Below are 14,330 nucleotides of genomic sequence, written 5' to 3' on the forward strand. Positions count from 1 at the left end.
TACAGCCAGTATCACGGCAGCTGGTAAAAGAAATGTATTCACATGACTTTCCAGATTCAAATTATGCAATCACGGTGTTTGATAAACTCTTCTGAGCTTCTGAGATTTTAATTTCAAATAATGGTACAGTCATATAATATGCTGTGCGCTGTATAATAATATACCATAAGGCAGATAATTACTTGGGACAGGCCAAAAGTAGACGGCAGTTTGCTGATAAATGCAAATTATGAAATTACAAGGCTGCACAGATAGTATCACTAACATAAAGTTACATTGAAAATATATTGCTTGATACTGGTGGGGAAAGTGAGCTCAGGCGATCCTGACTATAACTGTCAGATATACTGGTTTTTAAATAACCTGATGGTGGAGTATAAATGCCTCCTACATCTCCTTATGCAGCATTTTGTGTAAACTTCACAAAATATCACGTTACTGCTTTTCACCAGGACGTGGTGAAAGGGCACTAGGGCCACACGGACACCGGGCCTGCCCGGTGCAATCTGAACCTAGGTTATGAAGTTCAGAGGCCAGCGTCTAACTAACCATCCAGCACTCTCTACCTGTGGAGCTCCACGTAACTCTGCCGCTCTTCCTACAGATCTCAGATGCGAAACCAGTGCTTACTTAAACTCCCCGCTGTTTGCATTATATACTGAAGGACAAAATATTTGGTTTTGAAACATGAGCGGACTGTCACCAGAGACTTTCCCCCCTAATGGACCACGAAAGGTAGGCGCTTACCGAAGTAAATCCAACTCTTATTTTGGGCTTAAAGTGACAAAACTTTATGTTAGTTGTCACCGTACACTTCCAGACCTACTGCCTATAGCTTAAGGCTAGTAGCAAGGAGCTAAAAACGAGCAAATAATACAGGCTGAAATCTAAGATTATAAATTACACTGACTACCGTGAAAAGTGGAAGGGGTCGCACTGTTATCTGTTCTTAATTGGAATATAGTCGGTATTTTATTTCAGTGTAATTCTTGAAAGAAACAACGTTGTGTTGTTTTATTTAATAATCAAATCATAAATTCGATTTTCTTGCTTTATACGCGTCATGTGTAAAACTGAGCAGACCAAGTCAGAAAAGCTCATTAACATCGCTACTACATAGTTTGTAGTTGTCGTCAGCCAAGCTGGCAAATGAAAAGCCAATATTTTACCCTATAATATAGCCTAGATAACTGAGGAGCTGGGATGACGAACCCTCAGCACGTATGAGGATATTTTATCCTGTACAACCACCTGACTATGTTTCTTTCTGTTTACTTACCATTTGAACCACCAGTTGAACATATATGAGCTCGGCCACCAGAGGGCCTTCTAAGCAGAAGCCTATTTCATACCGAGCAAGTAATATTAGGTTTCACTGTAGGTTCAGTGCTCTTAGATGCAAGTAACCAGACATTTTGTATTTAAAAACAGTGTTAGAGGAGTTGTATTCATTTAGGTATCCATATATTTATTATTTATTTAGATCCTTAAGCCAGAGACCATATTTCGATCACTTCACAGCAGTGACATCAGTGAGCTCTTGGACTACATACATGTGTGAAATTGAACTTTACAAACTACAAACCAGATTAAAACAAAAACTGTTCCAGAATGTTTGTTGTTTTTATCTAAGCCCCCACTTCTCGCACTCTTTACTGGGTCGGATTACACACATCTTTAAACATAATCTTTATTTTGCGCTCAGCTAGACACCAGTAAAGTTTTATGACTGCATCTTGAAGTGTTTTGACGCCAGTGTGCTGACAAATGTATTGACAGACACATAAACTCCTGCCAGTGTGCTCAAAATTGCCTTTGTCGTGATCACACACCCACACACAGTATCACACAGGGAAATAGTGCTACGCTGTTGCAGCTGATAACAAAAAAACTGAATGTAACATTGTAGTATTAGTGACGTATGTGTGACAGCATGTGTACACAGCTTTTGAATGTTGCAACTGTGAGAGCTCAGTGTTTTTTACATACTGTTAAGTGGTTCAATAGAGTTACTTATGTAACACAAATTATAGGAAAATCACATGTTTAGTGTGCTTACATGTTATATGGTTTTTTAACTTGATTTATAAAGATTTATAAATTAATTATTTGCATTTATATATTATAAATGCATAAATAAATATATATGAATAAACATATTTTTCTGAGCAAAAGTAAACTATCCCATAGTGAATATGAATTAGAGGGAAAGCAGCTTAAAACAACTACTAACTGTACTATGTGGCTACTTTTGACAAAGGACAACTTTATCAATACAGCTTTTTCACTTCTCCCTATTCATCTTTGGATATTAGAGCTCCAAAAGTATGGGGCCATTTCTTCCATATCTTATTTCTATGTGTCTGTCTCTGGGGATCACCTGTCAGGTCAATAAATCAAATCAGTTGTATAGTTATGTGGTACATGTGGATGGAACGGCTGAAGTGATGCTGAGAGAATCAGTCACTGAAATTATATGTTTTGCTTGCCCACATGGACATAAACCAGACCTGCTTCTAGAGGCACTGCTAAAGTGCTTCTCTTAATATGTTCTCATGTAGAAAACACTCTGTAACTGTGTATGTTTGCAGCGATACTTTGTTTTGATGGCTAGCCTTTTTCCCTATATTAATACAGTTATATGAATAACTGTTTTAAAGCACTATCAGCAGGAATACTTTCGAAAGGTTTTAACACTACCCCCTCCACTGATGAAATATACCAGCAATTTTTTTAAACATTATACTATAGTTTGAAAAAGAATATTTTATTTATGTGCAGTCCTCATTTAGGAGTCTTGCCTAAATGAATAAAGGGTGGGTGATTGCAAATAAAAATAAGCTAAATATGACTGTTTTGCTTACGGCTAAATGCAGCACTAAGTAAGAATATGTTCAAACAAATGTTTGTTATATGTTCTGAGATTATGTCATTCATATTTGTAAAGTTTTACAAATTATATTGGAGGGTATGGCTTCAAAATAATTTTAATTGACTAATTTATTGTTTACTTCACAAAAAAAGTGGGGAAAAAAAAGTGAAACACAGTTTCCCAGACTCCAAGACAATGTCTTCAGTTTGCTTGTTTTGTTATCCAGTGGTTTCAAATTCACAGCATAAGGTGGCAATGAAAAGAAAACAAAAGCTCTTTCATTTGTGAAATTATTAAGCAGTTCATGTAATTGTTATCGATTTTGCTTGATGGTTAAAATGATAAAAACTTGAAAATAACAATAGAATATTGACCAAAGTGTGTTAGTGGTTTAAGTCCTTAACTGCTAATGTGAAAAAATAATTCAGGAAAAAGTACCTCATTAAATTAGTTTGTTGAAGGACAAAGTTAACATAAGTCAATATGAATAAACTGTGCAGTTAGATTTTAAATAAATGATATGCAGTTGACTGTGTGGCAAGAGCAAATAAGTTTATCACATGTTGAATGAGTATGCATTAAACGTCACAGTAAGGTTAAGAGTTTGTGCATGGACTGTATATCAGGCACTTATAACATTTATTAATGATGTAGAAATCATCACTGTACCTTTCCTGAAATATTGTTATTTTTGTTATTGTTATTTTGTTTTTAAGGTCATTCTGCATCCTGTAATATTAGGTAGCCTACCAAAAAGTGTAAAGTATAAAAGATGGGTATAGCCACCATGACATCACCAACTGGCTGGTGAGGTCCAGTTTGAATCCTTAAGTTGAGTGTTCTTGCTGTCACCGTCTTGGTGTTTTGAAAGCATGTATGACAAAGTAGAGGTGGATCTGACTGTGAAACCACATTCTCATTGTGTAATCAGTTGTTAGTCACAAGTTAGCTTAAACTGAAAAATCTATTTTTCTGATATACATGGACTAATGTGGACTAAGTGTTTTATTTAATATGACTTAAAAAGTGTGATTAAGGCAATAAAATCATCAGGAAAGTGTTTGCAGAGGTCAGGGCAGAGGGTTATTCTCCCAAAGAAACTGGAGTATTTTTGCTACCACAGGTAACGCCCCCTGGGGGCCACAAAAAGAATGCATGTTCATTGTAGCTATGGCTATGATTTTCAGACCTGGACGCTATGGCCATCATGAACTCAGTAATGGAATACCAGCAATATGCAAGTAGTATCATGAAAACTTCTGAGTTATACATCAGGCCAGATTAATTCCCCACCATCAGTCCTTTCAGCTGTTAACATCAAATTGGTGTTATGGAGTCCTCTTGGGTAAGAAAAGGGTTTACAAAACAACTTTTATTCCTACAGCTGTGAATATTTTAAATAAGATGTCATGGAAGATGGTTATTTTAATTTTGCTCTAATTTTGGAGACCTTTTTGGATGTCATATTCTTGCATTATTACAGACTGCAGTTTTTTACTCTAAAGCCAAATGTGCCAAAAATGAATTTATGTTGCTTTGTGACTATTCTATTCTATTCTATTCAGTTCTATACTTCACTTCCTGTTCCCTAATGCCTACGCACACAAACACACCACACACACACACACACACACACACATATAAATATATATATGTATGTATATGTATGTGTATATATATATATATATATATATATATATATATATATATATACACACATATATATATACACATACATATATATATATGACTGACCAGAGAGATTTAAGATTACACCCATCACCGGGTCATGATTTGGTAACAAGCCCACATTGTTAGAGCCTGTTTAATTTTATTGATGGTAAATAATAATATTTTTTTAAATCCAAAATATTGAAGCAAACAATTTAATACAAAATACAATGGAGTGCAGTTTTGTTACAGTTTAAATGCATTATGTGACACATCTGCTTAGATACTCAGTTAAAAAACATAATTATGTTTAAGGATAAATATAATATATTAAATAATAACTGGCATTTACAGAATTCCTGATCCAGTTAGTATCACATTCAATAAACAAATAAGCACGTTATTACCAACTATCCTAATCTTGAGTGGTAGAATGGTAGAATGTTTAAATAAAAATGTTATAATGATTATTGTGCTTACATGTCAAATGCTAGTTTATTTTTGGCAGCAGAACTCTAACAAAAGGCAGTAAAAGTGGTCTATAAGCACATTTTATTAAAAAAAAAAAAAAAGTTCTTCAAGAAAACAATTATGTCATGCCTCCCCATACCAAAAAAAAAAAACAAAAAACTGTATGTCTGGAAACTACCATGATTTCAGCTGAAGAGTAAATGTACCCTGTTCTCTAAATTAACCACGTGCCTAAAGGTGAGGTGGGAGGCTGTTTAAACAGTAAGTGGTGTTTCATCAGGTTCCCATTACTGTGATAGTATTATGCATAATTCACGTGGGGCTTTAAATGACCCCTGGAGTCACAGCATGGCCTCTTGGGAGTTATGAAGGCTCATTCTGCAGATTCAAAAATTATACAATGTTGGTATGATGGAGATAGAGGGAGGAGAGAGAGAGACTAGGAAGCAGAAAGGAAGAGAGGGAGATGGACCGTGGCCAATGATCAGCAAGCAGAATAACTAAAGTAGAGAGATAGAAGAGATTTCATAAAGCCTACTCATCACAGGCCGAAAATGCGACCATGTCACCGAGGATGAGCGGAGAAACAAAGCCGGATATGAAGCAAGAGGTGATGAAGAGCCGCCAGGTGGTTTAGACCATCTATTAATTTTATTCATTAGTCCGGGTCATTTGATGGAAGCGCCGGCGGGGAGAACGGGTTATCGGGAAGCTTTAGATCATAGCCTGAAACACATTTTGTCCTCAATATGAAATCGAAGTCCAAAATCCGCCAATAGCGGGAGCTTCTGGACAAAACCGAATTCGTAGGTCGCATGCATTAAATAATTATCTACACCTCACGTTTTCCCTCCCTTGATGTTCTCGAACGGAGGAGTGTGGAGGAGAGAGCGATTCGACCCCGCAGCCGATGCCCGGAGAAAACAGCAGCCTGTGTGCAGGCAGCTGTGGACGACAGGAAGGTGGTACCCACGAGTCGGTGTTTATTATCTGGGATCTGACTCCGGAGGCACGTCGCTGAGGTATGGGCTGCGCTCCCAGTATCCACGTCTCTCAGAGCGGGGTGATCTACTGCCGAGACTCAGACGAATCCAACTCCCCCCACCAGACCACCACCATCTCTCAGGGCAACGCAACCACGCTCCACGGGCTCTTCATCAAGACCGATGCGGCCGAGACCATCCCTTCCGTCATCACCTACCAGAGTCGGCACTCGCGCAACAACTCGTGCCGGGATCGCAAGGAGAACAGCGGAGGGCACATCCGCATCGAGGCCGAGACGCAGACCAGCCACACCAGCGTCAAGGTACAGTGTCTGTGACAGTGGAACGCGTTGAATGAACCGAACGTGGGTATGCTGGCATATGGTCACCGCATCAGCAGAGTCGTGAGTGAAAAGCACACTTGAGAGAGGGCCATTGTTGTTGTTTGTTAGTAGATGAGGCCCAAACCTGTGGGTCCGGGATTAGAAATCTGGCTGCAGTTCATTCAATCCCTCCTCATTAACTCGCCCTGTGTCAAGCCATGCCTGCAGCCAGCCATGTGTGTAACAATGATGATAATTGAAAGTATGACGGTGGCCTTACTAAAGGATCTGGTGTAGGGAGGGTGTTATGCTGCATAATTGTATTTTAATGCACAAAATGTGTTAAGCTTAAGAATGAGCTTACACGTTGGACTGAGGACTCTGGAGCAGTGTGTAACACAATAAGAAGATAAGGGCATTTTAAGTTTCTATTGAAGAGTACCTGCAGAAGACAGACCATATTTGTATTTAGTATTTCTTTATAACATGTGTTTGCACCACAGTCCACTTCATTGTGTCCACAGGAGAGTTATAATTGCTCATAAATGCGTTACTAAGCACTTATACATGATTACATATGTACTCTGCAGTGTGTTATGAAACCATGTTCTATATAAGTGCTACACTGTTTTAAAGGCAAGGGTTACCAGAAGTTTGTACTTTACAAAAACCCCAAACTCGGGTCTAGCTTTCCCTAAAATCCCCACGTTGCGTGTTTCTCACCATCAGCCATCTCTTGTAGTCTAAATCTGTGCTATAAGAAAAGCTTGTTTGTTCATTATCTCTGAGTACAGCCCCAAAGCTCCAGGCAGAGGTTCCCGGAAGCAGACAAAGCCATGAAATGAGCAACTGTACATCCAGTGGGTCAGTACTTCAGCAACAAAATGCAAAGTGTGTTTCAGATTGCCCAAAGTCAGAGGATCAGCTCAGATTTGAAAACTTTATACCCCATTTATACCCCATTTATGACACTGTTTGCTTTAAGATGTGTAAAAACCTATTAATCGAATAAATTAAGTCAATATGAAGAAGATTATTATTTGAGTCATCGTGGAAAATAGAATTAATTGCTATTAATTTAATGTAATAATCTGTAATGCAGGAGTCAAGCTTTCGGAAACCGCCAAATTTTGTGAATAAGTACGTTAAATGCATTTCAAAGTTTTCAGAGAATACGTTTTTAAAAAAATAAACACTATTTTTTATACTGAAAAAAGGTAAGCGGCTCACTTAATAAACATATTCCAGATATTTAAAACGTTGATAACCACGTGAAGACTGAGACAAAACTGAGCCCAGCGCTGCTCTGCTTAGCAGTTTTCAAATCTTTTCATGAAGTTTGTGTGCTTTTTACTTGATGAAGGATTTCTCTCATGAGGAAGCATGTGAACAGATACTTCTTCATATTTATGATCAAACCCCAGAGGATATAACTGTGTTTTGCTAAGAAGTAGTCTAGCAGATGATCGTGTCATCAGACTCTCAGAATACATTAACCCATTCAGGCCTGGATGAGATTCAGACACTTTTACATAATAAAATCATCCAAGTCTAACGTGGTTCCAGTTGCTTTTGATTGTTCACATTAAAAAGCTTTAAAACTGTCCTTATTTCACATTTGTCGATAGTCTTTAACACTTTTCATTCATTTTTCCTGATATTTGTCTTGTCTGCTCCTAATATGGAAGAAATTTGGCACACATGAAACGACAAGACATCGATATGACATGAGTCGTTCCCATGAATGAAAACATAAGTCACCTTAACACGAGGTTTCTTGCCAGGAGCTGAAATTATAGCAAACAGTTTGATAACATTTAGGTTCAGCAGTTGAGTACTTTTTATAGATTCGTGTCATGAGTTAAGTGTAGCTCAGACAGTGTGTGTGTGTCCTGGTTTGTCAGCAGTTCCTTACCGCTCTCTCTCAGTACCCCCCTCCACGACTGAGACAGGATCAATGATGCCATTTATTATTAAAACCATCTGCCTTACCCTGCAGGATCTCGATCATCTGCCACGGTGTTGATCACGCTCCTGTGTGTGTGTGTGCATGTTTATATACACCAGTCATTTGTTTACCCCTCTGGTCAGTACATCAGGGGTGTGAACAGTCACATGTAAAGGAGCTGATGCTGCTGACCTGTACTGGTTTCCCCACAGGGCTTCATGCCAAGGCGCTGATTTAAAAAAGGAATAATCCAACAAAAGCATGAATTGGCAGATTCTCACAATCATCCAGCCACATCTTGTTTAGAACACAGACTGTATTTAAAAGATGGAAGTAATTTCTGTGACGTGACCCACTGGTTTCTGGAGTCTGCAGCTCCTCTTTGTTGGTGCTGATGGTTTCTGAGGTCACAAGTGACCATATTCAGACCATAGGGTGAAGTGCAAAATTATCAGCTTATGCTAGCAAACTTGGGTAGCAAGGTGCATCTGCAATACACAGACTCACATTTCTGCTTATAGTGCAGAGAAACAAACTAAAATACAGGAATTCCAGTCTTAGTTTGTTTCAGACCGCACACATGTTATTTGTTAGGTAATTTCATTAAAAATACTCAAATCAGCGCAAACACTGTAAAGACGGCTAGTTCACTAGTAGGTTATGGTTGTGACTGTTGCTCATGCAAATGTCAACTTGCACAATAGCAGATGCTAACACATTTGGTGTTGTTTTGGCACCTAATTTAGTTTTGGTAGCCTAGTGCATGTGGTGAGGCTGGGTTAGAGACACAAATGTACAAATAAATTTGTCTTTGCTAGCATTTCATAATATTTCAGGGTAGGAGAATAGAGATTGTCAGATGACAGAGAGGGAGTGTGCTGCTGCAGTTGGAGAAGATGAGGCGTTCTGAAGAAAACTGCAGCAAATCCCACGTACCTCAAGCACTGCATTTCTACAGGTTGACGTCACAGTTGGCATCCGCAATGACCAACACAACAATCATAACCACAACTATAGAGACTTTAATTAGAGGACATGAGCCATAGCAGATACCATCTGCCCGTGTTAGCACTCCTGTTAACAAAAGAGGCCATGCCTCTAACTCTAGGCCTTAATTGTAAATTATATATTATTTAATGAATTCTGTATTGTTGTTATGATGGAGCAAATCGGCTTTAGAGGCCAAAAACCTTTGCACCAGCTTTATGCATTATTTACATGTTATAACGTGGTAGTCCCTGGGGATTGACTCATATTTAACAAGTCCAACGTGGATTAAACATGCAAAAATTCAGCAATGATAAAGTTCTGTATTCTTAAAAAAATAAAATAAACCAGACCAAACCCAGTTAACGCAATTCTTATAAACTCATGCCAGTTTGTAGAAGGTCTATTTTAAATTTTTTCTTTGGCAAACAAAAGTGAGATCAGGATTGGAACACAATGGTGCTGCTGGTGATACATGAAGTTGTAGGTCAGCAACAAACAGACCAGTGCTATGACTAGAAGATACACCATATAATTTTTGAAGATGCAATTTATTCACAAGTCAGCATATCTAATAAACAGACAAAACACAGTATAACCAAGAAAATGTTTATCATATAAATTGTGAGACTGGATCCATTATACTTTGCTACATTGGCTTTCAAGATTGTAATTTTGATTTACACATGACAACTGTGCAAGTGTGCACACCAAACCAAAGCTAAGCATACACAAACCTCACGGCCTTTGTAATGCATCAAAACCAAAGCAAGAGCCCTACAAGCATTAGAGTCCCTCCTCCTCTCTAATTACTCTTTAACTCAGATTATTGATTTCATTTACACACATCAGTGATGTCTTGCATAACAGTAAGAAGTAACAATGTAACAATTTATATTGCTATTAAGGAGAACTCGTACATCCATTGCAAGCTCTGTGTTCTCTGTTTATTTCAGTTATGAGCCTATTTTTCACACTAAAAAAGAACTTTTGCGATGAATATAAGATTAAAAACATATAACAATGTATATATATATATATATATATATATATATATATATATATAAAATATAAGATTAAAAACATTCAAATTAGCTTTTTTTTGGATAGGGTGTGGGAAAGCCTATGTCAGTGTCTGATGCAGCAGTGAATTTTTTTAGCTGTTTGTAAGGATGACAGCACTGAACAAGTGAATCATCAAGTCACAGATGGAAAGGGCCCAGCATAAACCTACGTAGCTTAAGCATACTTATTTTCTTTTTGCTGACTATAAAGTAATGCATTTTTGTTTAAGTCATTACTTCTCTTGGACATCTTAATGCAGAAATTCAAGAAGAAGAATTCAACAGAAGCCTCCATTACAAAGCAGGATTAGGGGCTTAGCGAGGCAACTTCAGTTTTAACCCTGGGTTTTCTGTGTTACCAAGGTGGGTGCATCGTCACAGTAACAGGTTTAGCCTACTCGTGAAGAGGTTTTGCTTGAGATAAGAGATCATCGCATACAAAACCACTTTAAATTGGCCAGTCAGTTCTCTGGCACATAGTCTCACCATTCCTGAAGTTAGCCTACTTGCCAGTTCTTCTCATCTTTCCTTCGTTGATTTGAGTAGAATCACACAACAATACAGCACTTTTATTATACACATACACACACATTAGCACAGCACTGCTATGGTTGTCTTGCTCTGGGTCTGCACTATTTTTCGAATATAGTTTTTCTTTATTTACAAAATATGCTGCTCTGCTGCCGTTAGACTTATCATGTTTGTAAGTGGTCATATGCAGCTATGTATTTGCATGCTCTTGTAGCAAGATTAGGTAACCCTAAGTTGATATATTGGGTATAGTTTTCTAAGGTTTCTAAGGTTAAAAGATCATCTTAAATCTTATAGGTACTAAATACCAAATAATAGTCACAAAGTATTGTAGTGTCATTATTTATTTAACAAAAGCTGAGCCAAAATGCAGAAACTGTGAAAAACTAACTACACCCTGTGATTCATTTGCTTGTAGAACCACCTTTAGCAGAATAGCTTGAAGTAACTTGAAGTAGTTTTTTTCTGTATGACTTCATCAGTCTTTCATATCACCATGGAGGAATTTTGGCCAACTCTGATTTACAACATTGCTTCAGTTCATTGAGGTTTATGGACATTCATTTATGCACAGCTTTCTTTTTTGATCAGGCTCAGCTCTGGATTCTGACTGGGCCATTGCAGCATTGTGATTCTTTTCTTTTCCAGTTATTCTGTTACAGATTTTCTGTTTTTTCTTGGGATAATTGTCCTGTTGCACGAAGCCTTTTTGGCTGAGCTTTAGCTGTTGGAAAGATGGGCTCACATTTGACTCTAGAATGCCTCTAGAGGAGTTTATGGTCAACTCAATGACTGCAAGGTGCATGGGACCTGTGCCTGCAAAACAAGCCCACACCATCATCATAATTAACACTGTTTATGCTAATATGCTGTGTTTGGTTTTCACCAAACGTGTGCTGCCATATTATTTTTAAGAGGGAGGCTGGCAACCCTCCAAAACAAGCCATACTTCTCAAGTGTTTTTCTAATTGTACTGTCTAGCTTATTTCTACTGAACTTTAACATTTAACATGCTAACTGAGGCCTGTAGAGTCTGACATGTAGCTCTTGGGATTTCTGAGCATTGGGATCAATTTGCTGGTACATTCAGTCATCGGAAGATTAGGAACTTGAATGTTTTCCACTTGTGAAGAATCTTTCTTCGTCTAGAATCATGGACTTCAAATTGTTTGGAAATTACTTTTAATCCTTACCAGACTGATGGGCAGCATAAATTCCTTTTTTAAGGTCATTGGTGATTTAGCTTCTCCTTGGCACTGTGTTAACACACACCTGAATGCTTGAGACCAGTAAACCTATACCTATACTTCTGTTTTTGTAGAGGAGCTCATGCTTGCTGATGATCAGTTAATCAAGTGCATTTAATTGCAAGATGAAGCAGTGAGGGTGTACTTAGCTTTTCTGTGTTATTTATTTAGTTTTTTTCTGTGGTGACTGAGCAGTACCAGGAACAATCATACTTAAATACTGAAATTGAGTTTCCCTTGCCAAATGGTAAACGACTGTATTTTTTACTCCACATAAAGTTGACTGAAAGCTCCTCCTGCTTGAAACCTACAGGATGATGCAGGACTTAGGTTGGGTTCCCAATACACTCATGTAAGTTGGAGAGTAACACTACAATAGCAAATTCCTTAAGTCCCAGCATAAATAGGAACAGAATAAACTAAACAGTTCGCAGTTCCATTGCAGCTGAAACAGGGTGAATGTTGATACTGTTAATACTTACAGCTCCAGTAAAATTGGACTCCTCAGTCAACATGGCGTGAAAGGTTTTGGACTCAACCCGACTCAACCTTAAGGCAAATACCTAGATCGTTACATAGAGGCCCAGCATACTGAGAAGCTTTGATTTTGACTGATGTCCTCAGATGCTGTTCTGTGTGGCGGCTCTTTGAGTGCCAACCTGCGTCCTAATAATGACTAGATTAACATGCTGTTTTAGACATGTAATGTTTAACTTATTCCCTGACATTAACTAATAACATTGACAATTCTAATAAAAATATCTCAGCATGTTTTAAAAATGCTAAATTATGCTAACCAAACATGATAAATCCAGAAATGTGATCAAGAACTGTTATTCTCTACAGTTCTACAGTATGCTGTTACTTGTAGGATGAACCTAACATCTGAAGGTAGCAGTCAAGAAGCTTGTTCACATGACAGATTTAAGTCACGTCAAAATATCAGAGTATCACTGTAAGATTATCATTGACTTCATGCTGTGGACAGAAGTCTAACAGATAAGACAGAGGCCGACCTCAAGTCCATGTAGACACTCTAAGAAGGCCACTTGCAGTGCAGATAAGGTGAGGCCTTGTTGCAAGGACTGTGATTCATGCAGACACCAAGGCCTGGTGTTAACAATGATGAGGGACCTAATTCGATAAGCGCCAAGTGCTTGGTATTTATCTGGCAATATACAAAATAAAAATCGAAAACATTTCTTTATTGGTTTCGATAAATTTGAAAGTGACATAATGCATAGAAGCAGAAAAAAAGATTTATCCCTGCTCTGAAGGACACAGTAACGTCATTCTGTATCACTTCTCATTTCTAAACAGTCTGACTTTCAACAAAAGAGCCACTCATAAGGTCGAATCTACATGAGAAATTCACCCGCTTTGTCATTACTCAAAACAATTACACTCTGGCCCGTAAGCGTTTCTGTTCTCTAGCCATGCTGTAAACTAGCTAGTCATCTTTATAATCTAACATCAACAGAGAAAACACCTTCAAAGGACCACATCAAACATACACTAAGTTTGTTAAGTTTATTGCATTCTGGGGAATAAACTGTTCAATTAAATGTGCTGCGAAATGTTTGATGGTCCTTCACAATGAAAGCAATGTTTGATCTGTATCATAACAATGTGTGTACAGTATATGCAATGACATTATATACCTGGCCTCAGGAAACAATTAAGGGGTTATTTATACAGCACCTTTCAAAGCCAACATTACAAAGTGCTTCACAAAAACAAAGACTGAAATTATTCCAAGATGAAGGCAGCTCCAACGTTCAGAAGTTTGTAATTAGTCGAAGATCTAAGTCATAGGCTTAAAAACCGAAGGCATTTTTAAGGGGGGTGGGAAGGAAGGGCTGTGTGACGTGAAAGGGAAATATTAGGTTTGTGTGTGTTTGTGTGTTGTTTGTTATTTTATGGTATAATTAATTTAGCAAAATGTGTAAAAAAAAAAAAAACCAAAAAAAAAAACCCCAAAAAAACCAAAACAATAAACTCTCCCTTTTCAGGGGATTTTTTTTTTTGTTTTCCATTTTTGCTTGGAAGAAAAAAGACTCAAATGATTATTCATATTAACTATTTGTATACTTATCCATCTACTGCTGAGTTTTTATGAATTTTGTGAACACTGGTGTCATGTTGTAAAAATCAATGCAAACACTATATACAGAACCGCTGCATATTGACTGTTAACTGGAGAGTAGAACATCACATTTTGGGGTGGCTGTAG

The 14,330-nt window shown here is 37.7% G+C and overlaps 1 protein-coding gene across 2 annotated transcripts in view; it reads left to right on the top strand.

The window, feature by feature from the left end:
- The first annotated feature begins 541 nt into the window (after positions 1-541).
- The window catches only part of pde8b (phosphodiesterase 8B), a 50,897-nt gene continuing 37,108 nt past the window's right edge, over positions 542-14,330 (top strand). Inside the window, exon 1 of one of the 2 annotated variants that reach the window (XM_019360675.2) lies at positions 542-735. In XM_019360675.2, coding sequence (XP_019216220.1) covers positions 688-735 — 48 coding nt within the window. In that variant the 5' untranslated portion in view covers positions 542-687. Of the gene's footprint in view, positions 736-4,798; positions 6,321-14,330 lie in introns of those variants that run through there. The other variant, XM_025909056.1, reaches the window with a different exon arrangement.

This window comes from Oreochromis niloticus, linkage group LG7 (genome assembly GCF_001858045.2).
Source record: "Oreochromis niloticus isolate F11D_XX linkage group LG7, O_niloticus_UMD_NMBU, whole genome shotgun sequence".
NCBI classification, from domain to species: Eukaryota; Metazoa; Chordata; class Actinopteri; order Cichliformes; family Cichlidae; genus Oreochromis; species Oreochromis niloticus.